Here is a 26,017-nt window from a genome sequence, read left to right on the forward strand (position 1 = left end):
GGAAAGTTTGGGCACAGAAGGTGGAGTTGGAGGCAGCAGCTCGTTGAGACCAGCGAGGTCGTGTCCCAGGGTTGGAGGCGGGGGGTAGGGTAGTAGGTGTGTGTGTGTGGGGGTGCACACTCGATCCCCGAACCGGACTTGAACCCCTACCCAGCCCCGGGTCCCACTCGCCTTGCGCGCTCCGGCCGCTGCCTTCCCTGGGTCCCGCCGCCCGAGCGTCCTCGCGCGCGCCGCAGCCTGGGCGCCCGGCCCTCGGAGGTGGCTCCGCCCGCACCACGCCCCCTCCGGCTGGTCCCGCCCCCCCAGCCGGCACCGCCCCCTCCAGCCGCCCGGGCGCCCCGGCCGCGGTGGGGGGTGGGGATGCAGAGACGCTGGTTGGAGACTGGATCTCACCTGGACAGCAGGTGTGTGTGCGCGCCTGTCCGGCCTCGTCCTTCCTTCCTCCCTAAGTCCCCGAGGCAGGGTCCTCCCAATGCCGGCCTCCCCCCACCGCCTGCTGTCCCTGGGCCGCTGCGGGGGGCGGAACGGCTCGGCGGCGGCAGGGGGTGGAGCTGGCCGGGGCCCAGCTCGGGGAGGGCGCGCGGGGCGGGCGCGGCAGCGGGAGGTCACCCCTCCCCCAGGCGGCCCAGGGCTGGAAGCGGCCCAGCGAAGGCCTGGCACACGGTGGCGTGACCGCCGCGCGAGAAGGGAGGCTGCAGAGTCCTGGGCGCCGCCGCGGGCGCCGGCCAGACCTGGACTCCCATCCCAGACCCACCAAACTTTTGCTGCTCTGTGCCTCAGTTTACCCATCTGTAAAATGGAGATGATCATGTTAGCTACCTGATAGGAGCGTTGAGAAGATTCACTGACCATTAGGAAGGGGCCTAACCATCAGGAAGGCCCTTCGGGTTAAAAACTCTCATAAATGGAGTGGCCTACTTTTGCAGAGATCTTTCTGGGAGCCCTTTTAGTACACAGCCAGCCACTCAGCAAGGGCTTAATAAATATTATTAAGCCGGCGAGGTGGCTCACACCTGTAATCTCAGTGCTTAGGGAGGCCAAGGCAAGAGGACTGCTTGAACTCAGGAGTTCGAGACCAGCCTGGGCAACATAGCAAGACCCTGTCTATGCAAAAAAATTTTTAAGTGAAAAAAAATTAGGCCAGGCGCAGTGGCTCATGCCTGTAATCCTAGCACTTTGGGAGGCCAAGGTGGGCGGATTATTTGAGCCAAGGAGTTGGAGACCAGCTTTGGCAATATGGTAAGACGCCATCTCTACAAAAAACAAAATACAAAAAACCACCTGGGGCTGAGAAATGGCTCATGCCTGTAATGCCAGCACTTTGGGAGTCCGAGGTGGGTGGATCATCTGAGGTCAGGAGTTCAAGACCAGCCTGGCCAACATGGTGAAACTCCTTCTCTACTAAAAATACAAAAACTATCCTGGCATGGTGGTGCATATCTGTAATCCCAGCTACTCGGGAGGCTGAGGTATGAGAATAACTTGAATCTGGGAGGTGGAGGTTGCCGTGAGCCGAGATCGCACCACTGCACTGCAGCCTGGGTGATAGAGCAAAACTCTGTCTAAAAAAAAAAAAAAGAAAAAGAAAAAAAAGCCAGGCACAGTGGCATGTGCCTATAATCTCTGCTACTCAGGAGGCTTGAGCCCCGGAGTTTGAGGCTGCAGTGAGCTATGATTGTGACACTGCATTCCAGCCTGGGGGACTGAGTGAGAGCGTCTGTTAAAAACAAACAAACAAAAACCAGGTATTGTTATTGCAGGTAAGCATGTGACATTATTTGTGTGTTGCCTTCCCTACTAGAACATCAGCTCCACAAGGGCAGGAATTTGTGCCTGTTGTCACCACGATGTCCCTGGCACCCAGTATGTTCTTGGTGTCTCCATTGATGATGCAGGGATGTGTGGATATGGGGCAGTGGACTGTGAGCATGTGATGAGCATGTGACCCAGCCCCTAGTGACCGCACCACATGGCACAGGTTGCTTATAAAAACCATTTTAAATTAAAAAAGGGAGGAAGCATCAGTGCATACAGATGGGGACACAGGGGCAGAGGGCCCAGCCCCAAGTACAGTGTGGTCACCCCACAGCCCAGTGGGCACCAGGGCAGACTCCCCTCGCAGCACAGACAGCTGAGGCCCGGGTGCTGGTTCCTCTAGGCACAGCTTTGGTCCTTGTGGGCTCAGAGGTCTGCCTTTCGGAAACTTGCTCTGTTCAAGGAGTTCCTGGGAAAAGAATGAGGGTGGGTCAGCATGGCCATGGGGCCCCCAACTCCATAGACCTCCCAGCCCACATCCTCTTCCTCCTCCTCCTCCTCGTCTTCCTCCAAGGATCCTTCTGGGATCTCTCCTGTCCCTGATCTGGCTGTGGGATTCTCCGATTCTCTCTTGCAGTCCACCACGGAAGGTATGAAGCATCCCCATTTTACAGATGTAGAAACTGAGGCTCAGAAAGATGAATTCATGTATCTGGGAAATGACTGCTCAGAGCCTGCCCTGCCTTTGTACATCTGGATGACATAATTCAGATGCTTATGCAAAATTGAAGCCACCGCAGCCAGGCGTGGTGGTGGCTCATGCTGTAATTCCAGCACTTTAGGAGGGCAAAGCAGATGGATCACCTGAGGTCAGGAGTTCGAGACCAGTCTGGCCAACATGGTGAAACCCTGTCTCTACTAAAAATACAAAACATTAGCCAGGCGTGGTGGCAGATGCCTGTAATCCCAGTTACTCAGGAGGCTGAGGCAGGAGACTCGCTTGAATCTGGGAGGCGGAGGTTGCAGTGAGCCGAGACTGTGCCAACTGCACTCCAGCCTGGGCGACAGAGGGAGAGTCTCTCAAAAAAAAAAAAAAAAAAAAAAAAACCGGAAACAAAACAAAGTCCAAGCTACCAGCAAACATGTTGCTGTGTATGTGTACAACAGCCCCCATCCTGTATCTGTCCTGGTCTGCCTCTGCATCCCCTCTCTAGTCTCTAGGATGGGGGCACCAGGTCAGGCACCTGAGGCTGGGTGGGGTGGGTGCCATCAGCTGGGGCAGGCGCTGGGTAAGCAGGGGCTGCAGAGCCTCCCGCAGGCGGCAGTAGTTGCGCTCCAGCTCGCGGTGGTACTCCTTCTGGTCCGGCCCAATAAGGGCCTTATTTTTCCGCAGCGCATCCTCACATCTGAGGGCCAGAGGGTGGGAGATGCTCAGAGACTCGCACACGGGACTGAAAGCAAGACTAGGGGTGGGGGCACCCATAAGGCGGGACCAGGCCTGCAGAAAGACCCGCAATAGGAGGTCAGGTTGGGAGAGTGGACTTAATGGGAATCGGGCAGATGGGGGTGCCATGCAGAGATCAGATGGGCAGAGAGCAGGCCTATGCAGGTTAGGCAGACACGAGACCCCTCCTGGGGGGTTTTACGCCTACTTCTTGCAGAAGTCCTTGAAGCAGAGCCGCAATTTGTTGTGATGCCGGAAGAGCTTGGGGTCTTCCGGGATCTCTGCTAAAAACACCTGGGCCACCTCCAGGGGACCCTGTGGGGTGAGAGGGACTGGTGAGCCAGCCTGCATGGCACCTGGAGTCCCCCGTGCGGCTTGCATCCCCCTTCCACCAGCCGTGCCTGGTTCACGGTGGGCCCTACAGAGCCCTGAAGCACCATCTGTAGCATCTTAGCATCTGGTGGGTCCTGCTCGGTGGCAAAGGCCAGCTCCCGTGTCTTCTTCTGCATGTCCTCGATGGCCACCTCCACCGGCGTCAGCACCGTCTGTGGGGTAAGGGGAGGGGTGTGTACTCGCTGGGGCCTGAGGAGGTCCTGATCGAAGCCAGTCGGGGGCAGCTCAGACCCCGCTGGGAGTGAGAGGGGTCCAAGAACCCAGGCAATGAACAGAATCTGGGGGCCTTCCTGGGTCTGACTCTGGCGGGGGTCCAGCCTTGAGTCTGCTGGGTCTGGTGCCCTGGGGTCCAGGGGCTTTACCTCTGGGGTCTCCAGACTTCCTTGGGTCTGGAGGTAGAGATTTGGACTGGAAGTTGGAGTTTGGGGTCCCCAACCTGGTTCTGGGGTACATGAGCCAATTTCTGGGTCTAGCGTGTCCACGCCTCTCCTCTCTGGGTCTGGAATCCCTGGGCTTCTCCTCCCTGGGCCTTCTTAGATTTGGAGTCCCTGTGCCTCCCCTTTGTGAGTCTAGAATCCCTGGGTCCTCCTGGGTCTGGAGGTAGAGGTTTCAGTTTAGAGATTGGAATGCAGGGTCTCCATATCTTTTCAGCCCAGTTCTGGGGTACCTGGGCCTCTTCCTGGGCCACACCTCTCCTCCCTGGGCCTTCCTAGATCTGGGCTCCCTCTGCCTCCTCTTTCTGGGTCTGGAATCCCTGGGCCACCCTAGGTCTGGGGTCCCTACATCTTGCCTCCCAGGTCTCCCTGGGTCTGGTCTCCTCCCCTCCCCTCCCTAGGGATCTGGTCTAGGGTCCCTGTGCCACCCCTCTCTGGGTCTGAGATCCGTGAACCACCTTGGGTCTGGGTCCCTGTGTCTACCCTCCCCTCCCTTCCCAGGGTCTGATGTCCCCTCACCTCCCCACCCCCGCCAGGCCCAGGATCCCCACCCACCTCCTCCCGGTGGCACACACGGATGCGAGTCTTGATGTAGGGGAAGGCGTGGTCGGTGCTGAGCAGCGTCTTACGCTTGTGTTGCTCGGGCAGCTCCCCGTGTGCGCGCCCATCCGGTGTGAACGGCGTGCAGAACAGGAATGTGCGAAGCCCATAGTTGCGGTCAAAGTAGGTCACCCGGTCCTTGAGCTCGTAGGTATCAAAGTACGGTTCCACATACGTGATCTGGATGTAGGCCTGGGCGCAGGGTCAGGTGTGAGGGTCCCACAGCCCCAGCACGCACAGCCCAGGCCCTGTTCCTGGAGAGAGGGGATCTGGGGACTTTGTCATTTCCAAGTCTTCCTATGTCTGGATGTTTGGGAATCCCCTGAGGAATAGGTTTTGGGGTCCCTCAGTGAAATATGATTTGGGGTTTCCCAGAGGATTTGAAGGTCCCCAGGAAACAGCACTTGGAGTCTCTGTGAATCTAAGATTTTGGGGAAATGGTTGGGGGACCCACCTTTTGTGAGTCAAGCTTGGACTTGTCCACAGGGTTAGAGTCTTTGATAATCTCAACGACGTCGTCGCCAAATCTCTCCGTGTAGAACTCCTGGAGACACAGGGCTGACTCGGGGCCACCCAGGGACAGCCCCTACTCCAGCCCCAAGGCAGCCCCATGCCCCGTTCCACCCCCAACCACAAGGACGTGCCTCCAGCCGGTGTGAGATCTCTGCCAGCTTCGTGATCGATGGCTCCTTGTACACAAACTCCTGCTCATCCAGGTCACCGAAGCGGGCGCCGTAGAAGCCCACGCGGAAATACGTCCCGAACACGCGCTGGGGCTGTGAGAAAGGGTGTGGTTGTCCGGGAGGCCCCTGCTGGAGGTCTCCCTGCCCCAGAGATAGGTGTCTCGAATATCAGGATGGGAGTGTGAGGACCCCGAGAACATCAGGGCATGGGCACAGGCAGGGGGCCCTGAGAACATTGGGGCATGGATTGCAATAGGAAGTTAGGACTGGGGCTGTATTGTTCACAGGTGTGTCCCTAATGCCCATGGGACAGGGTATACAGCAGGTACCCAATACATGCATAGATGGCTGAGGAGAGGGATGGCTGTCTCTCACTCTAGGACGGAGGCTCTGACTCCTTTGTTCTAGGGCATTCTCCCTCCCGTGCCCTGATGCCCACAAGAATGGGTATACAGTAGGTACCCAATAAATGCTTGGATGGCTGAGGGAAGGGATGGCTATGTCTCACTCTAGGACAGAGGCTCCGGTTCCCTTGTTCCATGGCATTCCCCTGCTCCTGTCCCCAGCCCTAAGTTTGGAAGAAGGAACCCCCTCCCTACCACCCTAAAAACACCACCCCATGACTGGAAAGGAAGTGGAATGGCTGGATGTTCACTTACCAAGGCCGATCCGGGGAGGATGGGGCAGACATGGTGGGGCCAGAGGTGTGGGGGACAGAGAGACAATGTCATGGGAGAGGTCAGAGTTCCCTCAACCCCCAGGGTCCTGGTTAACACTGCCCCATGAGAATCATTCCATAGGGGGAGAGATCAGAGACGGGAGGGGGGCGGGGGCGCAGAGGACCTGCCCTCCCCACCCAGCTCCCACTCAGCCTGCCTGCCTGGGCTCTGGGTTTCTGCCATCTTTGGCCAGAACATTCTCCCCAAACTAGGAGATGCCTAAAAATAGACCTAAGCAGGGAAGAAGCGGGACTGGTGGGGGCTGGAGCGGGGGGACACATTAACCAGAAATGAGGAGCAGAGAGCCTGGGGGAGGCTGGAAGCTGGGTACGCAGGGAGAGACAGAGACTAAGAGATAGTGAGATACCAAGACAGGGAGAGCCACGTGATAGACTGGGGAGAGATGAGAAAGAGACCAAGAGACCATGAGGGAGTCAAGAGTCACCCCGCCACCCCCCTGCAGTGACCAAGTTGGCCCTGGCAGAGGGAGGGGTGTCTCTGGAGAGCTCCCAGCTGGGTGAGTCACAAGCTGCCCTCGAGATCTGGGGCGGTGGGGGGGGGCATTTTTGGGGAAGGGAGGGAAGTAATGGGGTGGGTCCCTTGTGGCCACAGCCCCAGCCCCAACGGCCAGCGGCCATGCTCCTCTGGCGCCCCCTGGTGTTCACTGATGGCTGCTGGCCAGTCATCACGGGGGTCCCAGAGGCAGGTGGCTGTCCACCAAGCTGACTCACCTCCCAGCCGGAACTCTGTGGGGAAGAGAAGGGTCAAGGTCAGCAGATCCCTGGGGATGAGGAGTGGGGCTGAGGGTAGGGTCTGGGGAGGGGGTCCTGGGCCCACCTGGTGCATGATCTTGGTGAAGGCCTCCTGCAGTTTGCCGTGCACCGCGGCCAGCTTCTTGTAGTCACGGTGGGCTTCCAGGATGGGGATGAGGTTCTTGTAGACCTCATTCACCGCCTCGTAGAGCCCACCCTGAGGGTGAGGTGGGGTCAGGATTCCCCAAACTGTCTTCCCCTCTCCAATGTGCTCCTGTCTACCCATCTCCCTTGTGATCCTCTGTGCTCCTACCCACCCTCCATCACCTCCTCCAGGAAGCCCACCCTGACCACCCCTATCCCAGATAGGGGCTGAGCCTTTCCACTCAGCTCCCACAGAGGGCTCCATGGTCTTCACTGTTACTTATCTTTTTTTTTTTTTGAGATAGGGTCTCACTCCATCACCCAGGCTGGAGTGTAGTGGTACAATCATAGCTCACTGCAACCTCCAACTCCTGGGCTCAAGAGATGCTTCCACCCTAGCCTCCCACGTAGCTGGAACTACAGGTACATGCCACCATGCCCAGCTAATTTTATTTTAGTTTTTGTAGAGTCAGGGTCTCACTATATTGCCCTAGTTGGTCTTGAACTCCTGGGCTCAAGTGATCCTCCTGCCTTGGCCTCTCGATTAGCTGGGATTACAGGTGTGAGCCCCCACTCTCCCAGCCCTTCACCACTTTTAGCAAGAATATTCTATGGCACAGGTACGATGTACATCTGCACTTCACCCATCTGTCTTCCCTCATTGATGGGAGAAGCAGTTTTTTTTTTCGTATTCCTCAAAGAGGAAGGTGAGTCTCAGAGATACAGAGGCATTCCCCAGGGCCAAGACCCAAACACCCGCCCATCTGGCCCTGTGCCCATGACCTCCATGCCCAACTGCCTTCTGGCATGTGGTAATATGCCCCTCACCCCCAGCGGGTGCTGACATCAAGCCTGGCTCAAAACAGGCACCCTGTGAGGTTTGCTGACTGTCAGAAGGCCTGTGTCCACCCCCTGGTTTCTTCCCCTGAGGCTTTTGTGTGTGTATGGTTTTTTTTCGTAAACTTTTTTTTTAATACTTTGGGGTACATGCGCAGAACATGCAGTTTTGTTACATAAGTATACACGTGCCATGGTGGTTTGCTGCACCTATCAACCTGTCACCTACATTAGATACTTCTTCTAATGCTATCCCTCCCCTTAACCCCACCCGTGTATTTTTTTTTTTTTTTTTTGAGATGGCTGCAGTCCAGTGGTATGATCTCAGCTCACTGCAACCTCTGCCTCCTGGGTTCAAGCAATTCTCCTGCCTCATCCTACTTAATAGCTGGGATTACAGGCATGTGCCACCACGCCCAGCTAATTTTTTTGTATTTTTAGTAGAGACGGGGTTTCACCATATTGGCCAGGCTGGTCTCGAACTCCTGACCTTGTGATCTACCCACCTCGACCTCTCAAAGTGCTGGGATTACAGGCGTGAGCCACTGCACCCGGCCATATTTGTATTTTTAGTAGAGATGGGGTTTCACTATATTGGCCAGGCTGGTCTCAAACTCCTGACCTCGTGATCCGCCTGCCTCGGCCTCCAAAGTGCTGGGATTACAGGCATGAGCCACTGCGCCCATGCCCAGCTAATTTTTTTTTTTTTTTTTTGTAGAGGCAGGGTTTCTCTATGTTGCCCAAGCTGGTCTTGAACTCCCGACCTCAAGTGATCTGCCCGCCCCAGCCTCCCAAAGTGCTGGGATCACAAGCGTGAGCCACCGCACCTGGCCCTTCCTCTGAGGCCTTCATCTCCAAGAATCCAGCAAAGTGACAATAATGAAAATAATGTCACTAAAGGGCCAGCACCACAGAAGAAATCTCACTGGAACACCTGACTTCAAGTGTGACCTTGAATCTCACTGAGCTCTCGGATGTAACTGCCAGTTCCCCAAAATGTGAGGAACTGAGAAACAGGTAAAATGACATCACATGGACACAGCCAGCCCCACACAAACCAGAAAAACACACGGAGCAAAGGCCCCAGGGCTCCTGCAAGTTAAATGTAGAAACCACCAACTGCCCTCATACAAACAAGCAAACTAGAGAAGAAAACCCCTTTTCCACAGTGGAAAATCAGTTGCCAGGTGTGCTGGCTCACGCCTGTAATCCCAGCACTTTGGGAGGCCGAGGCGAGAGGGTTGCATGAGTCCAGGAGTTCAAGCCCAGCCTGGGCAACATAGCAAGACCCCATCTCTTAAAAAAAAATGAACAAAGAAAAAAAAATTAGTTGGGTGTGGTGGTGCACACTTATAGTCCCAGCTACTCAGGAGGCTGAGGTGGGAGGATCACCTGAGCCGAGGACATAGAGGCTGCAGTGAGCCAGGCTGCACTCTAGCCTGGGTGAGAGAGTAAGACCCTGTCTCAGAAAAAAAAAGGAAAGAAAGAAAAAAGAGACTTAGGATACAGATCAGCCACAGCCATTGTGGGCCCTTAATGGATCCTGATTCAAACCAAGTCACCCCAAAAAAGATACATCAGAGATCATCTGGGACATCTAAATATAGAGTGCAATGAAATAAAGGATGACCATCAACTTGGCCACGCGGGATAAAAGTTGTATAAAAGGGTCTTTATCAGGAAGGGTTGCACAGGGGGTACTTGTGGGAGTGGTGGGAAAATAGCTGGGATTTGTGGTGTTTTTTTGTTTTTTTTGTTTTTTTTTGGAGACAGAGTCTTGCTGTGTCTGTCAGGCTGGAGTGCAGTGGGCATGATCTCAGCTCACTGCAACCTCCGCCTCCCGGGTTCAAGCGAGTCTCATCCCGAGTAGCTGGGATTACAGACACCTGCCACCACGCCCAGCTAATTTTTGTATTTTTAGTAGACACGGGGTTTCACCATGTTGGCCAGGCTATTCTTGAACTCCTGACCTCGTGATCCGCCTGCCTTGGCTTCCCAAAGTGCTGGGATTACAGGAGTCAGCCACTGCACCCAGCCTGGGATTTGCTTTAAGCTGGAGCTTCTCCAACTTGAAGATGCATGCAAATATCCCAAATCTTTATTTTATTTATTTTTTGAGACAAGGTTTCACTCTGTCACATAGGTTGGAGTACAGTGGCACGATTACAACTCATTATAGCCCCAACCTCCTGGGCTCCAGTGATCCTCCCGCTTCAAGCTTCCTGAGTAGCTGGGACTACAGGTGCATGCCACCACACCCAGCTAATTTCTTGTATTTTTTTGTAGAGACAGGGTTTGCCATGTTGCCCAGGCTGGTCTTGAACTCCTGGCCTCAAGTGATCCTCCTGCTTCAGCCTCCCAAAGTGCTGGGATTACAGGCATGAGCCACTGCACCTGACTCATTTTTATTTTAGTATAGAAAGTTTCAAGCATTGCTGGGTGTCCCAGCTACTTGGGAGGCTTGGGTGGGAGGATTGAGTGAGGCCAGGAGTTTGAGACCAGCCTGGGCAACATAGTAAGACTCCCTCTCTATGAAAAAATTAAAAATTGGCAGGGTGTAGTGGCACAACGCCTGTAATCCCATGACTTTGGGAGTTTGAAGCGGGCAGATCACTTGAGCTCAGGAGTTCAAGACCAGCCTGGGAAACATGGCAAAACCCCGTCTCTACAAAAAAATACAAAAAATTAGCCGGACATAGTGATGTGTGCCTGTAGTCCTAGCTACTCAGGAGGCCAGGGTGGGAGAATCACCTGAGCCCTGGAGGCCGAGGTTGTAGTGAGCCATGATCACGCCACTGCACTCCAGCCTAGGTGACAGAATGGAAGTCCTGTCTCAAAAAATATCACAAAGAAAAAATATATATAATAATTTAAAAATTGGCCAGGCATGGTGGCACGTGCCTGTGTTCCCAGCTGCTTGGGAGGCTGAGGTGGGAGGATTACTTGAGCTCAGGAGTTCGAGGCTGAGTGAGCTACAATCACACCACTGTACACCAGCCTGGGCAAAAGAGCAAGACTCTGTCAAAAACAAACAAACAAAAAAACAAGAAAGGAAAAAAGAAAAGAAAGGAAAATTGAAAGCATCTCTAATGTACGTAAGGCTTGCTATATCAGGCCTGCATCAAGGGTCTCATGGAGACATAGGCAAATAACAGGGCCTCTGAGAAACCCAATTCTCCTTTTTTTTTTTTTTTTTTGAGACAGAGTCTCACTCTGTCACCTAGGCTGGAATGCAGTGGTGCAATTCTGGCTCACTGCAACCTCTGCCTCCCTGGGTCAAGCGATTCTCCTGCCTCAGCCTCCCGAGTAGCTGGGATTACAGCCGTGCACCACCATGCCCGGCTAATTTTTGTATTTTTAGTAGAGACAGGGTTTCGCCATGCTGGCCAGGCTGGTCTCGAACTCCTGGCCTCATGATCTGCCTGCCTCAGCCTCCCAAAGTGCTGGGATTACAGGCGTGAGCCACCGCACCCAGCCAATTCTCCTTTCTAAATCCCCTGCTGGAAGGGTCTAGGAAGCAGATCTGATGGCACCTCCCTGGCCCGAGCCCCCTCTCCTGCACCCGGTCCCCAAGGCCTCACCATGGTGAAGTAGCCGGCTGCCTGTTCCAGCAACCCTACCAGCCCCAGCTCAGTGAAGTGCTTCCCGGAGCAGAAGCCCTCCTCGTCGGGTGACAGGATGTCGTCGGAGATGGCGGACTCCTCTAGCACGTTGGATGAAATGTTCTGGGGTGGGAGAGGTGGCGTCAGACCCTGGTCCCCACTGCACTCGTGCCGTCCGCCACCTGCCAACCCCTGGCCACTCACCTGGAAGGAAACGCAGCCCACGGGCAGGTGGCGGTGGTCCTCGAGCAGGGCGAGGTACTCAGCCACGAGGGCGGCCGCGTGCACCATGCACTGGGCAGCCTCGGCGTGGTTGCCCAGCTCCGCGTGCTTCCCGGCCATGTTCTGCAACCAGGTCAGCCGCAGGTCCGGTGAGCCCTGGTAGCCCCGGGCAATTCTGGAGTCCAGGTGAGGGGGGATGTGAGGAGGGGACTCACCTGGTCCTCCCCACCTGCCTCCCACTTGTCCATTCTCTTCACCGGTTACCCCCATGTCCGCCCCAAGGACCAGCCAATCTCCTCACCTGTACCCCATCCCCTCATTCATTCCCTCACCTGGCCATCCCTCAGCTATCTCCCCACCTGTCTTCCCCTTCGCCTATTTTCTCACCTGCTGGCCAGTCATCTGTCTTCACCTGACTCCTCCCCTGCCTACCTTACATATTCCTCTAGTCATCTTCCTCCTCACTTGTCCTGCTGTCTCCCACTGACCAGCCAGTCTCACCTGTATCCTACTTACCTGTCCACCCCCTCACCTGTCCATCCCTTCACTTGTCTATCCCCTCACCTGTCTACCCTCTCACCTGTCCACCCTCTCACCTGTCCATCCCTTCACTTGTCTATCCCCTCACCTGTCCACCCCCTCACCTGTCCATCCCTTCACTTGTCTATCCCCTCACCTGTCCACCCCCTCACCTGTCCATCCCTTCACCTGTCCACCCCCTCACCTGTCCATCCCTTCACCTGTCCACCCCCTCACCTGTCCATCCCTTCACCTGTCCACCCCCTCACCTGTCCACCCCCTCACCTGTCCATCCCTTCACCTGTCCACCCCCTCACCTGTGCATCCCCTCACCTGCCCACCCTCTCACCTGTCCATCCCTTCAGCTGTCTGTCCCCTCATCTGTCCACCCCTCACCTGTCTATCCCCTCACTGTCTCTTCACCTGTCCACCCCTCACCTGTTCATCTCACTTGGCCATCCCTTCACCTGTCTCCTTATCTGTCCACCTCCTCACTTGTTCATCTTCTCATCTGGCCATCTGTTCACCAGTCCATCCCTTCACCTGTCTCCTTGCCTGTTCACCCCTTCACCTGTCCACCTCCTCACCTGTCTATCCCCTCACCTGTCCACCCCCTCACCTGTCCACCCCCTCACCTGTCCATCCCTTCACCTGCCCATCCCCTTACCTGTCCACCCCCTCACCTGTGCATCCCCTCACCTGTCCATCCCTTCAGCTGTCTGTCCCCTCACCTGTTCACCCTCTCACCTGTCCATCCCTTCGCCTGTCTATCCCCTCATCTGTCCACCCCTTTACCTATCTACCCCTCACCTGTCCATCCTTTCACTGTCTCTTCACCTGTCCACCCCCTCACCTGTTCATCTCACCTGGCCATCCCTTCAGCTGTCTCCTTATCTGTCCACCTCCTCACCTGTTCATCTTCTCATCTGGCCATCTCTTCACCAGTCCATCCCTTCACCTGTCTCCTCACCTGTTCACCTCCTGACTTCTCTACCTCCTGACCTGTCCATCCCCTCACCTGTCTATCCTGTCACCTGTGTCCTCACATGTCCACCCCCTCACTTGTGTCCTTACCTGTCCATTTCTTCACCCACTCACCTGCCTGTCCAACCCTTTTCCTGTCTTCCCACTTACCTGTCTCCTCACCCATCCATCCTACTCACCTGTCTCCTCACCTGTGCAGCATCTCCCCGCTTCCTCTATTCACCTGTCTCCTCACTTATCCAACCCCTCACCTGTCTATCCCTTCACCCCCCTGCCCCACCTTTTCATTTCTCACTTGACCCTCCGCTCATGAGTTGACTCTACCTGTGGAAACTTGAGTCACCTGAACTCACTATTTCCCCTTCCTTGTGCACCATCTCACCTGTCTATCCACCTATCCCTCCCATATGCCCCACCTCCCCCATCTCCATCACCCATCCGCCCCTCCTACACTCCTCAACGGGTCTAGTCTCTGGATCTCATTTCCCTTCACCTGTAAGCACCTCACCTGTCCCCCTCACCTGTCCTGGCTCTCATCTGTCATCCTCATCAGTACATTCTCCTGGCATCCTCTTTACCTGTTTGCTCATCTGTTTTCTCCTCACTTGTGCCCTCATGTCTGCTCACCTGTCCCCCTCACCTGTCTGCTCCCCTATCCCCCTCACCTGTCTGCTCCCCTGTCCCCCTCACCTGTCTGCTCAGCTGTCTGCTCACCTGTCCCCCTCACTTGCCTCTGTTAGGGACTGTACGCTCCCCTGCTCCCTCCTCACCTCCTTAGACATCTACTCTCATCCCTGTTCTCCCTGCACCTGTTGGGGCGTGGGCGTGGCTGAAGGTGCCGGCTGGCCCGCCTCACCTGTACATGAGGTCGATGAGCATCTCAGGGTCCTCCTGGTGTTCCTTCATCTTCACTGTGTCCGTCAGGATCATGTGCAGGTTGAACATCAGGTCCTGGACCTGGAGCCGGGGAACGTCCAGGGGCCAATGACAGCATTAGGAAGTGAAGGGAGCCAAGGTGGTGGGGTTGGGGGTTATATGAAGGGGAGGCGGGGCGGGGACCCAGCAGGTGTCACCTGCTCTGCGAAGGTGCTGTCCCGCAGCCCCATGTCCTCCTCAGCATAGGTGAGGATGGTTTTGAGTGAACGTCGCAGGTGCTCTTCACTGAAGTTCTGCGTCGTCCCCACCAGGGACGAGAGAGACATGGTGACCTGCATCTTCACACGGGCAAAGTTCTGCAGGGACAGGGGCGGGAGAGTGGAGCCGGGAGTCTCAGACCCCAGACCCCACATCAGGGTCTGCTCAACCTGCCAACATGGCCCTTGCGTTCTTTATTTTTTTTTGAGATGGGGGTCTCACTCTGTCGCCCAGGCTGGAGTGCAGTGGCATGATCTCAGCTCACTGCAACCTCCATCTCCCGAGTTCAGGCGATTCTCCTGCCTCAGCCTCCCGAGTAGCTGGGACTGCAGGCGTACGCCAAGACGCCCTACTAATTTTTGTATTTTTGGTAGAGACAGGGTTTCACTGTGTTGGCTATGCTGGTCTCGAACTCCTGAACTCAAGTGATTCACCTGTCTAGGCCTCCCAAAATGCTGGGATTACAGGTGTGAGCCACTGCACCCAGCGTTTTTTCTTTTTTTTCTTTCTTTTTTTTTTTTTTGAGACTGAGTGTCACTTTATCACTTAGGCTAGAATGCAGTGGTGCAATCTTGGCTCACTGCAACCTCTGCCTCTCAGGTTCAAGCGATTCTCGTGTCTCAGCCTTCCAAGTAGCTGGGATTACAGGCACTCGCCACCATGCCCAGCTAACTTTTGTATTTTTAGTAGAGATACGGGGTTCCATCATGTTGGCTGGGCTGGTCTCGAACTCCTGACTTCAAGTGATCCACCTGCCTCAGCTTCCCAAAGTGCTGAGATTACAGGCATGAGCCACTGTGCCTGGCTTTTTTTTTTTTTTTTTTTTTGAGACAAGGTCTCACTCTTGCTCAGGCTGGAGTGCAGTGGCATAGTCGTGGCCCACTGCAGCCTCAAACTCCTGGCCTCAAGTGATCCTCTCACCTCAGCCTCCCAAAGTGCTGGGATTACAGGAATGAGCCACGTCACCTGACCCCCAATTGCATTCTGAGCCCTCCTCCTGCCCATTATGCTCAATGACTGTCTCCCCCTCCCTCACTCCCTGTATGGCTGAGACCCCACTGGCCACCCTGACCAGAGCCATGTGTGGACCATGCCTCCTAGCCCCAACTCACGTGGCCGATCTCGAAGTTCTGTCGCATGAGCAGGTACAGCGAGGCGCTGGCGTGCGTGCGGATGGTGCTGATGCGGCTGCCACAGTGTCGTAGGAGCCTCAGGCACAGGTCGGCACACAGCTCCGTGTCCTCCTCGAACAGCAGCTCCGGGAACTGCCCCCAAGGACCCAGACAGACACTGTCCAGCCCCTCCCCGTTCTGGCTCAGAAGGGGACTGGCCCAAATGAGGACTGCTTGGGCAGGGGTTTGTGTTCTGTCCTCTTTGGCCAAGTACCACTGGGTTCGGAGTCAGACCTGGGTTTAAGCCCCTTGCTGTGTGACCCCGGGTGAGTGACTTGGCCACTCTGATTCTGCCTTCCTTCCACTGTAAACTGTGGCAAAGCAGTCAGCTCCATGGAGTTGCAGAGCACACAGTAAGTGCTCAATGAATGAGCTCCTTTTTTTTTTTTTTTTTTTGAGACGGAGTTTTGTCTCCCAGGCTGGAGTGCAGTGGCACAATCACAGCTCACTGCAGCTTTGAACTCCCAGGCTCAAGCCATCCTCCTGCCTCAGCCTCCCTAGTAGCTCCCTAGTAGCTGGGATCTCAGGTGGTGTGTGCCATCCTGCCTGGCTTTTTTTTTTTTTTTTTTTTTTTGAGACAGGCTCTCACTGTGTTGCCCAGGCTGGAGTCCAGTGGCACGATCATGGCTCACTATAGCCTTGACCTCCCGGGCTCAAGTGATCCTCAGCCTTCCGAGTAGCTAGGACCACAGGCGCATGCCACCACACTCAGTTTATTTTTTTGTAGAAATGGGGTCTCACTGTGTTGCCCAGGCTGGTCTCGAACTCCTAGGCTCACATGATCTTCCTGCCTCAGCCTCCCGAAGTGCTGGGATTACAGGTGTGAGCCACCATGCCTAGTCCTAGCTAATTTTTAATTTTTTTGTAGAGACAGGGGCCTCACTATGTTGCCCAGGTTGGTCTCAAATTCCTGGCCTCAAGCGATCCTCCCACCTCAGCCTCCCAAAGTGCTGGGATTAGAGGCATGAGCCACCGTGCTCAGCCTAGAGCTGCTACTGTTTTTCTAAGAATCATGGTTGTTGAGTGGTGCTCACCTTGGACACAAGGGCCCTCTGGGTGGCCAGGCCATGCTGCAAGAAGAGGGCACTCTGGGCACTGCCCAGGCTGTACAGCACAACCTTCAGCACTGCCCCCAAGACGCTCTCTCGGGCTTCTGAAAGCATCACCGTCTGGAGGGGAGGGGGTCAGAAATCCAGGTGTTAGAGCCTAGGGTGGTTATGGGGAAAGGGAAGGAGAAGGATTATGGAGTCAGAGACCACAGGGCACTGCAGTTGGGCTCAGAGCACAAGGCAGATGCTGGATCAAGCCCCACCTGCACGATGATCTCCAGTGTGTCCAGAACCACTAGGCTTGCCTCGGTTGCCAGGTTCCCTTCCACCAAGGCCTCGTGTTCCATTTCATCCTTGGTCCTGGAAGGGGAAAGGAGGTCTTGGGGGCCCACTCAGGGTGAGATCCTACTCCATGGCTGAGCTCTCTCCTTCCCCTGGCAGCCCAGGGGGCGCTGGCTCCCTGGAAGCTGTTCTGTTTTTTGTTTTTGTTTTTTTTGTTTTCTGAGACAGGGTCTTGCTCTGTTGCCCAGGCTGGAGTGCAGTGGTGTGATCACCAGCTCACTGCAGCCTCAACCTCCCAGGCTCAAGTCATTCTCCCACCTCAGACTCATGAGTGGCTGGGACCACAGGCACATGCCACCATGCCTGGCTAATTTTTTTTTTTTTTTTTTGAGATGGAGTCTCGCTCTGTCACCCAGGCTGGAGTGCAGTGGCGCGATCTCGGCTCACTGTAAGCTCCGCCTCCCGGGTTCACACCATTCTCCTGCCTCAGCCTCGCTAGTAGCTGGGACTACAGGCGCCCGCCACCACACCTGGCTAATTTTTTATATATATTTTAGTAGAGACAAGGTTTCACCGTTAGCCAGGATGGTCTCGATCTCCTGATCTTGTGATCCGCCTGCCTCGACCTCCCAAAGTGCTGGGATTACAGGCATGAGCCACTGCGCCCGGCCCATGCCCGGCTAATTTTTAAATTTTTGGTAGAGAGGGTCTCACTATGTTGCCCAGGCTGGTCTCGAACTCCTGGACTCAAGCAATCCTCCTGCCTCGGCCCGAACTGTTCTGAACTCAGCAGACACCCTCCTGCCCACACCTACTTGTCCACGCGGTCTGAGGTTTGCTTCCAGTGTGTGACGCTCTTCCGCCAGCGCACGTTCTCCGGATTCCCAAACGGGCTCCTCTCTGAGACGCGTGGGCGCACGATCACAGATGCGTAAAAACACAGGGCACACGTGAACATCAGGAGAAATGCATAGGCATGAAGATATTCAGGTGGGCTGACCCATGAGGGCACTGGGTGGAGCAGAAGCCTGCCGGGTGGACGCACGGGGGCAAACACGAGTGACAGATGGGGACGCACAGGCGCACGTGTACGGTGATGATTTGTGGACTTCTCTCCAGGAAAAGTGAGGCAGAAAGTAAGCTAGGGATGGCCCCCTTCATGGGGTCCCCTTGACACAAGGTGGGAGCAGCTGGTGGGATGGGGACACGTGGGTATGTCACCCTCTTACCACGACTTCGCCGAACCATTTCTTGTCGAGCTCCGATGGTACCCAGGATGGCTTCCTCCAGCCGTGCCTTCATATCCAGAGATTTTTTGAATGTGAGGCTGTTGATGCGTTCAAAGGCCTTTTTCCCCTGGGGGTGCAGAGAACTGGGGTTCAAGGCTGACTCTGCTCTTTTCGGGGGGACCTCGGCTGGCCCCATCCCTTTCTTTGTGCTCTTTCTCACCTCTGGGCCCCTGTGCTTAAAGACAGATTACCTTTTTCCTCTAAATTCTTAGCACTTACCAAAAAAAAAATTTTTTTTTTTTTCTTGAAACAGAGTCTCTCTCATTCTGTCGCCCAGGGTGAAGAGCAGTGGCATGATCTTGGCTCATTGCAACCTCCACCTCCTGGGCTCAGGCAATCCACCTCAGCCACTTCCATAGCTGGGACTACCAGCATGTGCCACCATGCTCAGGTAATTTTCGTATTTTTCGTAGAGATGGGGTTTCACCATGCTGCCCAGGCTGGTCTCAAACTTGTGGGCTCAAGCAGTTTGCCTGCCTTAGCCTCCTCAAGTGCTGGGATTACAGGTGTGAGCCACCGCACCAGGCCCTGTTTTAAAAAAATTTCTTTTCTTCTTTTTTTTTTTTTTTGAGGTGGAGCCTCACTCTGTTGCCCAGGCTGGTGTGCAGTGGCACAATCTCAGCTCACTGCAACCTCCACCTCCCGGGTTCAAGTGATTCTCCTGTCTCAGCCTCCCAAGTAGCCGGGACTACAGGTGCGCGCCACCACACCCAGCTATTATTTTGTATTTTTAGTAGAGACGGGGTTTCACTATGTTGGCCAGACTGCTCTTGAACTCCTGACCTCAGGCGATCCACCTGCCTCGGCCTCCCAAAGTGCTGGGATTACAGGTGTGAGCCACTGCACTCGGCCTCCACCTTCCAAATTCTATTCACAAAGGCACTTCTGACTTTATTCCTTGCCTCAGCACAGAAACAGTCCACCCCTTTCCTCTCAGTCCCACAGAGTCCTCTGCACAAAGACAGTCCACCCTTTCCCACTCAGCCCGCAGCACGCTGGGGCCCTGGGTGCATCCTTAGCCTGCCTCCTCCATCATCTCCTGCCCACGCCCTCAAACCTTGTACTCAAAGGCAGCCAGGCAAAGGTACAGCAAGTCCAACAGACGTCCCAGCTGGGGGAGTGTCAGGTCAGTGGCCCAGCGCTGCAGGAGCGCCGGCTCGGCGTTTTTCAGCACCCACAGCACACACGCCAGCAAGGTCCGGCTTGACTCAGCAGAGAGGGCACAGCCTGCGCGAGAAGCCTGGGGCCAGAGAGGAATCAAAGTCAATTTCCATTTTCTCCATGTGAGATGAATCCTGGCCAATCTGTATCTTGATACATGGCTTCTCTCATTCAAAGTGGATGATGTCTATGGGGACAAGCCTCCCTACTCACCGTTGGTGGCCCCTGGGAGATGCTGGCACGGGAGCCAGGGGCTAGGGGGCCACCAGCAATGGCCATGGCCACAGAGGGGTTGATGGTACCCGCAATGTCCCCTTCGCCTTCTGTGTCTGAGTCAAGCATTGAGGCCAGTCTTGACCGCTGACCTGGGCCCTCTGGCAGGAAAAGACAGAGGGAAAGAAAGATAAACCCTTGGTAAGTGCTGTCCCTGTCTCAAATTTCAGAAGTCTTCCCTCATGGCCAGGCACAGTGGCTCACGCCTGTAATACCAGCACTTTGGGAGGCAGAGGCGGGTGGATCACCTGAGGTCAGGAGTTCGAGACCAGCCTGGCCAACGTGGCAAAATCCCATCTCTACTAAAATTACAAAAAATTAGCTGGATGTGGTGGCGGGCGCCTGTAATCCCAGCTACTCGGGAGGCTGTGGCACGAGAATCACTTGAACCTGGGAGGTGGAGGTTACAGTGAGCCGAGATCGCGCCACTGCACTCCAGCCTGGGCAACAGAGTGACACTCTGTCTCAAAAAAAAAAAAAAAAAAGAAGTCTTCCCTCACAACAGTCCCCAAGAGTGGGTTTCTGGTTGTCTGCTCCTGGAATTCACTTATTTTACTTATTTTATTTATTATTGTTTTTTGAGATGGAGTCTTGCTCTGTTGCCCCGGCTGAAGTACAGTGGCCTGATCTCAGCTCACTGCAACCTCTGCCTCCCAGGTTCAAGCAATTCTCCTGCCTCAGCCTCTGGAGTAGCTGTGATTACAGGCACCCGCCACCACACCCGGCTAATTTTTGTATTTTTAGTAGAGACAGGGTTTCACCATGTTGGCCAGGCTAGTCTCAAACTCCTGACCTTGTGATCCGCCCGTCTCAGCCTCCCAAAGTGCTGGGACTATAGGCATGAGCCATGGCACCTGGCCTATTTTATTTTTTTTTGGATACAGTCTTGCTTTGTCGCATAAGCTGGAGTACAGTGGCGCCATCTTGGCCCACTGCGACCTCTGCCTCCCAGGTTCAAGCAATTCTCGTGCCTCAGCCTCCCGAGTAGCTGGTATTACAGGTGCGCGCCACCGTGCATGGCTAATTTTTGTATTTTTAGTAGAGATGGGGTTTTACCACATTGGCCAGACTGGTTTCAAACTCCTGACCTCGAATGATCTGCCCGCCTCGGCCTCCCAAAGTATGAGGATTACAGGCGTGAGCCACTGCACTTGGCCAATTTTATTTTATTTTTTTCAGACAGGATCTCACTCTGTCACCCAGGCTGGAGTGCAGTGGCACAATCTTGGCTTACTGCAGCCTCAACCTCCTGAACTCAAGTGATCCTCCCACCTCAGCCTCCTGAGTAGTTGGAACTGCAGGTGCGTGCTGCCACGCCCAGCTAATTTTTGTAGTTTTTGCAGAGACGTGGTCTCACTAGGTTGTCTAGGCTGGTCCTCAACTCCTGGACTCAAGTGATCCGCCCACCTTGGACTCCCAAAGTGCTGGGATTACAGGTATGAGCCACTGCACCTGGCCTTGATGTTATTACTATAGCATCAATCAGCACTTATATGGTATCTCCTATGTGCCAGATGCTGTTCTAGGGACTTTAAAAATATTCACTCTTTCAAATCATAGGAGCTCAAGAAAAAAAAAAAAATCACTCTTTTTTTTTTGTTTTTTTTTGAGGCGGAGTCTCACTCTGTTGCCCAGGCTGGAGTGCAGTAGAATGATCCTGGCTCACCACAACCTCCGCCTCCCAGGTTCTAGTGATTCTCCTGCCTCAGCCTCCCAAGTAGCTGGGACTGCAGGTGCGTGCCACCATGCCTGGCTAATTTTTGTATTTTTAGTAGAGATGGGGTTTCACTATGTTGGCCAGGCTGGTCTTGAACTCCTGACCTCATGATCTGCCCGCCTCGGCCTCCCAAAGTGCTGAGATTACAGGCATGAGCCACTGCGCCTGGTTTTTTTTGTTTTTGGGTTTTTTTTGAGATGGAGTCTTGCTCTGTTGCCTAGGCTGGAGTGCAGTGACGCGATCTCGGCTCACTGCAACCTCTGCCTCCCAGGTTCAAGTGATTCTCCTGCCTCAGCATCCTAAGTAGCTGGGATTACAGGCGTGCAGCATCATGCCTGCCTAATTTTTTTTTTTGTATTTTTAGTAGAGACTGGGTTTCACCATGTTGGTCAGGCTGGTCTCAAACTCCTGACCTTGTGATCCGCCCACCTCAGCCTCCCAAAGTGCTGGGACTACAGGCATGAGCCACTGCACCCGGCTTAAAAAAATCACTGTTAATCGGCTGGGCGTGGTGGCTCACGCCTGTAATCCCAGCACTTTGTGATGTCGAGGCGGGAGGATCACAAGGTCAGAAGATCGAGACCATCCTGGTTAATACAGTGAAACCTGTCTCTCCTAAAAATACAAAAAAAACTAGTCAGGCGTGGTGACGGGCGCCTGTAGTCCCAGCTACTCGGGAGGCTGAAGCAGGAGAATGGTGTCAACCCAGGAGGCAGAGCTTGCAGTGAGCCGAGATAGCGCCACTGCACTCCAGCCTGGGCAAGAGCGAGACTCTGTCTCAAAAAAAAAAAAAAAAAATTTACTCTTAATCATCAAAACAACCATATGGAGATAAGTACTTTCATTAGTCCCACTTTATGGACGAAGAAATTGAGGTACAGTGAGGTTAAGTTACTTGCCCAGGGTCACATAGCAGGTAAATGGAAGAGCTACAATTTTTTTGTTTTGTTTTTTGTTTTTTTTTTTGAGACAGAGTTTTGCTCTTGTTGCCCAGGCTGGAGTGCAATGGCACGATCCCGGCTCACTGCGACCTCCATCTCCCAGGTTCAAGCGATACTCCTGCCTCAGCCTCCCAAGTAGCTTGGATTACCGGTGCCCACCACCACGTCAAGCTAATGTTTGTATTTTTGGGACAGACAGGGTTTTACCATGTTGTCCAGGCTGGTCTTGATCTCCTGACCTCAGGTGATCCACCTGCCTCGGCCTCCCAAAGTGCTGGGATTACAGGTATGAACCACATGTGCCCAGCCCAAAAGCTACAATTTTATCCTCAACAGTCTAGTTCCCAAGTCTATGCTCTTAAAAAGGTAACCCCCATTCTCTCCCCTAAAAAGTCTCAACAGAGGGAGGAGTTGTCAACAAATATATAGCAGATCTTGCCCTAGAGTCTCCTGAAACAAAAGGTAGACTGAGTGTAAATAAAGCTCTAGCCCAGTCCAGCCTAGCTCAATTCCTGATTGGACTGAGGTGATCAGCCTGTTATCCTATCTGCCTAAGAGAGGGAAAGGACACTTCTCACTGGGCAAAGATGACATTGCCTCATCCCTATGGTTCTTTTTTATACAATGTCCAGAATATAATAAAAAACTACAAGGCAAGGGATGAGGCAGGAAAATGTGGTGGATAAGAGAGAAAAAGAGACAACAGAAGCAGACACATGGATGATCAAATCTTGAAGTCAGCAAACAGAAACTTTTAAAGTTAGAAGAAAAGATGAGCAAAAATGAGACAAAAGATGGAGAATTTCAACAGGGGATTGGGATCTACAAAAAAATCACATGGATATTTTACAATGGAAAAAAATATATAATATCTGAATTTTTTTTTTTTTTTTTTTTTGAGACGGAGTCTCGCTCTGTCGCCCAGGCTGGAGTGCAGTGGTGTGATCTCAGCTCACTTCAAGCTCCGCCTCCTGGGTTCATGCCATTCTCCTGCCTCAGCCTCCCGAGTAGCTGGGACTACAGGCACCCAACACCATGCCCAGCTAATTTTTTGTATTTTTAGTAGAGATGGGGTTTCACCATGTTAGCCAGGATGGTCTCGATCTCCTGACCTCGTTATCTGCCTGCCTCAGCCTCCTGCAGTGCTGGGATTACAGGCATGAGCCACTGCGCCCGGCCTAATATCTGAAATTAAGAACTCAACAGATGGGGTCAACAGGACACTGGGCACAACAGAAGACATAAGTGGTGAACTCATAGACAAGTGAACAAAAAACTTCCCAGTTGGATTACAGAGAAGAAAGAATGGAAAAAACAGAACAGGACATAACAGATGTGATCAAAAGGCCTAATATATGTGTAATTGGAGTCCCAGGAGTGAAGAGTGAAAATGAGGCAGAAAAAAATTCAAGTGAGAATGGCTGAGAATTTCCCCAAACTGATGAAAGGCATCCACCCACAAATCCCAATTTTGTACTTCCAACCACTGTTATACCACCCCCCTCAACAATGCCTATAAATGTTTGTTGAAAATGAGTGAATGAATGAACTCCAATCATTTTCTCACTTGGATGTTCCCTACTTTCTGCTCTTCTTAGAAAATAATAAATGGTACAATAATATCTTCCATCTATTGTAGGCTGACAATATCTCAGTACTGCAGCCCCCCACATTTTCACATAACCTTATGAAGTAGTTGGTGTTGTTACTGTCTCCATTACAGGGGAGAAACCTGAGGCTCAGAGATGTTATGACTTAAGTAGTCTGTCCTAGCACTTTAACCTGCTCTGCTAATCCTAATGTCTATACTCATACCAGTGACTGTGTTCTCCCACCTTTGCTATCCTGTGCCTTCTGTGACCAAGTCCCTGGATCATGTGACCCCATCTTCCCCTGGCCCACTGACCAGCAAAGTCATGCAGCCGTGGCAAGGTATCCCGTGCAATCGAAAGCAGTGGCAGGTACAGCTCGGCCACACGAGCCTTCACAGTGGCCTCGGCGTAGCGGGGGTCAGTGTCATGGCCACATAGCAGGCTGTGCACAGCACTGATGGCCTTCTTGTGCAACAGGAATGCCCTATGGGGTAATGAGGTGCTCAGGACAGGGTGGACATGGCTCCTGGACTGTCCCACCTGTCCTGGGGCTAGACAGGAGCTCTGCTCACCCTTCAGCCTCAGGTTCAAGGGCCAGTGCCAGCTCCGTCAGCAGGAGCCCAGCTAGGAAGTGCTGCTGCCGGAATGGTCCACTCAGTTCGAACATGCTGGTCACCTTGGGGTCTGGGGCTTGGCTGGAGAAGGTGGAGCTCTGCAGAGAGTGGGGGAAAAATGGGGGATGCCAGTGGTCAAGGGTCAGAGGTGGGAGGTCACCATTAAAGCCATCTTGGAGGTGACAGAAATCACGGTGCCAATAGCCACAGATGAAAGACTGATGTTAAGTCATCTGGAGGTGACAGTGGGTATGGGTTTCAAGGCCAGAAGTGAGGGGCTGACATTAACCCATCTGTGATGTAACAGGGCATGGAGTCAAAAGTCAGAGGACTGAGAAATAGCAGATGGAACACTGGGCTGGGAGTTAGGATTTAGGGGAGAGAAATCAGAAGTTAGTCCTTCTGGGAAATTGCTGAGAATGACAAGAGAGGTGAAGGGTCAGAAGTCAAAAGTCAAACATAAGGGATTAGTTCACCTAGGCAGTGGTCCACCGTGAAAGGGACAGAGATGAGGGAACCATAGGAGATGGACTGAAGGTGAGAGGTTGTAGGTCAAAGAGAGGGAGGCAGAAGTGAAGCCAGCCCACCTGGGAGGTGGTGGAGGACACAGAGGGGGAGGGCGAGGCTGGAGGTGACAGGGGGCAGCAGGGGAGGTTGAGGGTCACGTAGTGCTCGTGGCTGCACAGGATGCGGGTGAATTCCATGCGCAGGGTCAGCAGGGCTGCTGGATTAGGGGACGACTGGAGCCGCGTGGCCACCTGCGGGAGAGGGGCGGCCATCAGTGATGTCAACATTGCTCCGCCTTCCATCCATGCCATGCCCACCCTGCCCACGCCCACTCCTACCTGCTTGTAGTGGGCCCGGACCAGGCTGAAGACAAAGCCCCGGTCCACCAGGGACAGAAGGTCACTGAGGAAGAAGGCCAGGCTGGCGTTGAGGTGCTCGGCCAGCTCCACATCCTGGGGACACAGGTGCCTGTCAACCCACACACCCATACCTCCTCCCCAAACCTTAGACCCGACAGGGGCTTGGCTCTCACCAAGATCATCTGCCACCCCTAGGAGCTGTATCACTGCCCCAAAGCCTTTGTCTGTGGGCTGTGGTGACTCTGGGACTTCCTGGTTGTCCTCCTCAGGGTGCCTTCCCCTCCCATGCTCCTTAAGACACCAAGGCAGATATGGGCTAACTCCCTGCAAGATCCTCTCGCTCTCTCTGTCCAGAGTTCAGAGCTGGGGAGAGACTATATTTCCCAGCCTCCCTTCCAGTCGAACCACATGACCAATTCTGGACAATGGGATTTGAGGGGAAAGTGAGGTGGCCACTTATATGGCAGAAGCAGGTGGGTGCCGGGGAACTGCCAGGGCCAGGCCCACACAGTGATGCCTCTACAACCTACTTAATACTCAGAAATAAGCTATGGTTATTTAAATCACTTGTGACTGTGTTGAAGCGAATTAGCCTCTGCCCTAACTGATCGACTCTTAGCATCATTTATTTTTATTTTTATTTTTATTAATTAATTAATTTATTTTTTGAGATGGAGTCTTGCTCTGTCACTAAGGCTGGAGTACAGTGGCACAATCTCGGCTCACTGCAACTTCTGTCTCCCGGGTTCAAGCGATTCTCCTGCCTCAGCTTCCCCAGTAGCTTGGATTACAGACACCCACCACCACGCCTGGCTAATTTTTTTATTTTTAGTAGAGAT

General features: G+C 53.8%; 2 protein-coding genes and 1 long non-coding RNA gene across 27 annotated transcripts in view; 1 reads left to right on the top strand and 2 right to left on the bottom strand.

Moving 5' to 3' along the window:
• KANK2 (KN motif and ankyrin repeat domains 2) overlaps nucleotides 1-766 on the bottom strand; it is a 33,067-nt gene extending 32,301 nt beyond the window's left edge. For 4 of the 20 annotated variants that reach the window (XR_010110832.1, XR_010110827.1, XM_063599886.1 and 1 more), the window contains exon 1: nucleotides 172-265. The gene's annotated coding sequence lies outside the window, so the exon portion shown is untranslated. Of the gene's footprint in view, nucleotides 1-171; nucleotides 275-393 lie in introns of those variants that run through there. The other 16 variants (XR_010110828.1, XM_034946041.3, XM_055104281.2 and 13 more) reach the window with 9 other exon arrangements.
• Nucleotides 271-23,741, top strand: LOC117977059 (uncharacterized). 2 transcript variants are annotated; one of them, XR_008622170.3, is made up of 4 exons: nucleotides 271-404; nucleotides 8,480-8,778; nucleotides 18,268-18,405; nucleotides 20,628-23,741. It is a non-coding gene; the product is annotated as an uncharacterized LOC117977059 (long non-coding RNA). The 2 variants fall into 2 exon arrangements; XR_010110833.1 differs by having other exon boundaries at nucleotides 18,292-18,405.
• The window catches only part of DOCK6 (dedicator of cytokinesis 6), a 63,628-nt gene continuing 39,590 nt past the window's right edge, over nucleotides 1,980-26,017 (bottom strand). For all 5 annotated transcript variants that reach the window (XM_034946035.4, XM_034946034.3, XM_034946037.3 and 2 more), the window contains 24 exons: nucleotides 25,158-25,271; nucleotides 24,900-25,070; nucleotides 24,271-24,410; nucleotides 24,013-24,182; nucleotides 19,389-19,549; nucleotides 19,072-19,254; nucleotides 17,955-18,081; nucleotides 17,541-17,625; nucleotides 16,707-16,803; nucleotides 16,429-16,563; nucleotides 15,335-15,487; nucleotides 14,162-14,320; nucleotides 13,945-14,045; nucleotides 11,568-11,760; nucleotides 11,343-11,486; nucleotides 6,866-6,997; nucleotides 6,760-6,774; nucleotides 5,271-5,396; nucleotides 5,081-5,170; nucleotides 4,582-4,818; nucleotides 3,601-3,744; nucleotides 3,408-3,514; nucleotides 3,000-3,161; nucleotides 1,980-2,224 (listed from right to left, as the gene is read on the bottom strand). In XM_034946035.4, the coding sequence (XP_034801926.3) occupies nucleotides 2,182-2,224; nucleotides 3,000-3,161; nucleotides 3,408-3,514; nucleotides 3,601-3,744; nucleotides 4,582-4,818; nucleotides 5,081-5,170; nucleotides 5,271-5,396; nucleotides 6,760-6,774; nucleotides 6,866-6,997; nucleotides 11,343-11,486; nucleotides 11,568-11,760; nucleotides 13,945-14,045; nucleotides 14,162-14,320; nucleotides 15,335-15,487; nucleotides 16,429-16,563; nucleotides 16,707-16,803; nucleotides 17,541-17,625; nucleotides 17,955-18,081; nucleotides 19,072-19,254; nucleotides 19,389-19,549; nucleotides 24,013-24,182; nucleotides 24,271-24,410; nucleotides 24,900-25,070; nucleotides 25,158-25,271 (3,189 nt within the window). In that variant the 3' untranslated portion in view covers nucleotides 1,980-2,181. The remainder of the gene's footprint in view (nucleotides 2,225-2,999; nucleotides 3,162-3,407; nucleotides 3,515-3,600; nucleotides 3,745-4,581; nucleotides 4,819-5,080; nucleotides 5,171-5,270; nucleotides 5,397-6,759; nucleotides 6,775-6,865; nucleotides 6,998-11,342; nucleotides 11,487-11,567; nucleotides 11,761-13,944; nucleotides 14,046-14,161; nucleotides 14,321-15,334; nucleotides 15,488-16,428; nucleotides 16,564-16,706; nucleotides 16,804-17,540; nucleotides 17,626-17,954; nucleotides 18,082-19,071; nucleotides 19,255-19,388; nucleotides 19,550-24,012; nucleotides 24,183-24,270; nucleotides 24,411-24,899; nucleotides 25,071-25,157; nucleotides 25,272-26,017) is intronic.

The sequence above is a fragment of the Pan paniscus genome, chromosome 20 (assembly GCF_029289425.2).
Source record: "Pan paniscus chromosome 20, NHGRI_mPanPan1-v2.0_pri, whole genome shotgun sequence".
Lineage (NCBI taxonomy): Eukaryota > Metazoa > Chordata > Mammalia > Primates > Hominidae > Pan > Pan paniscus.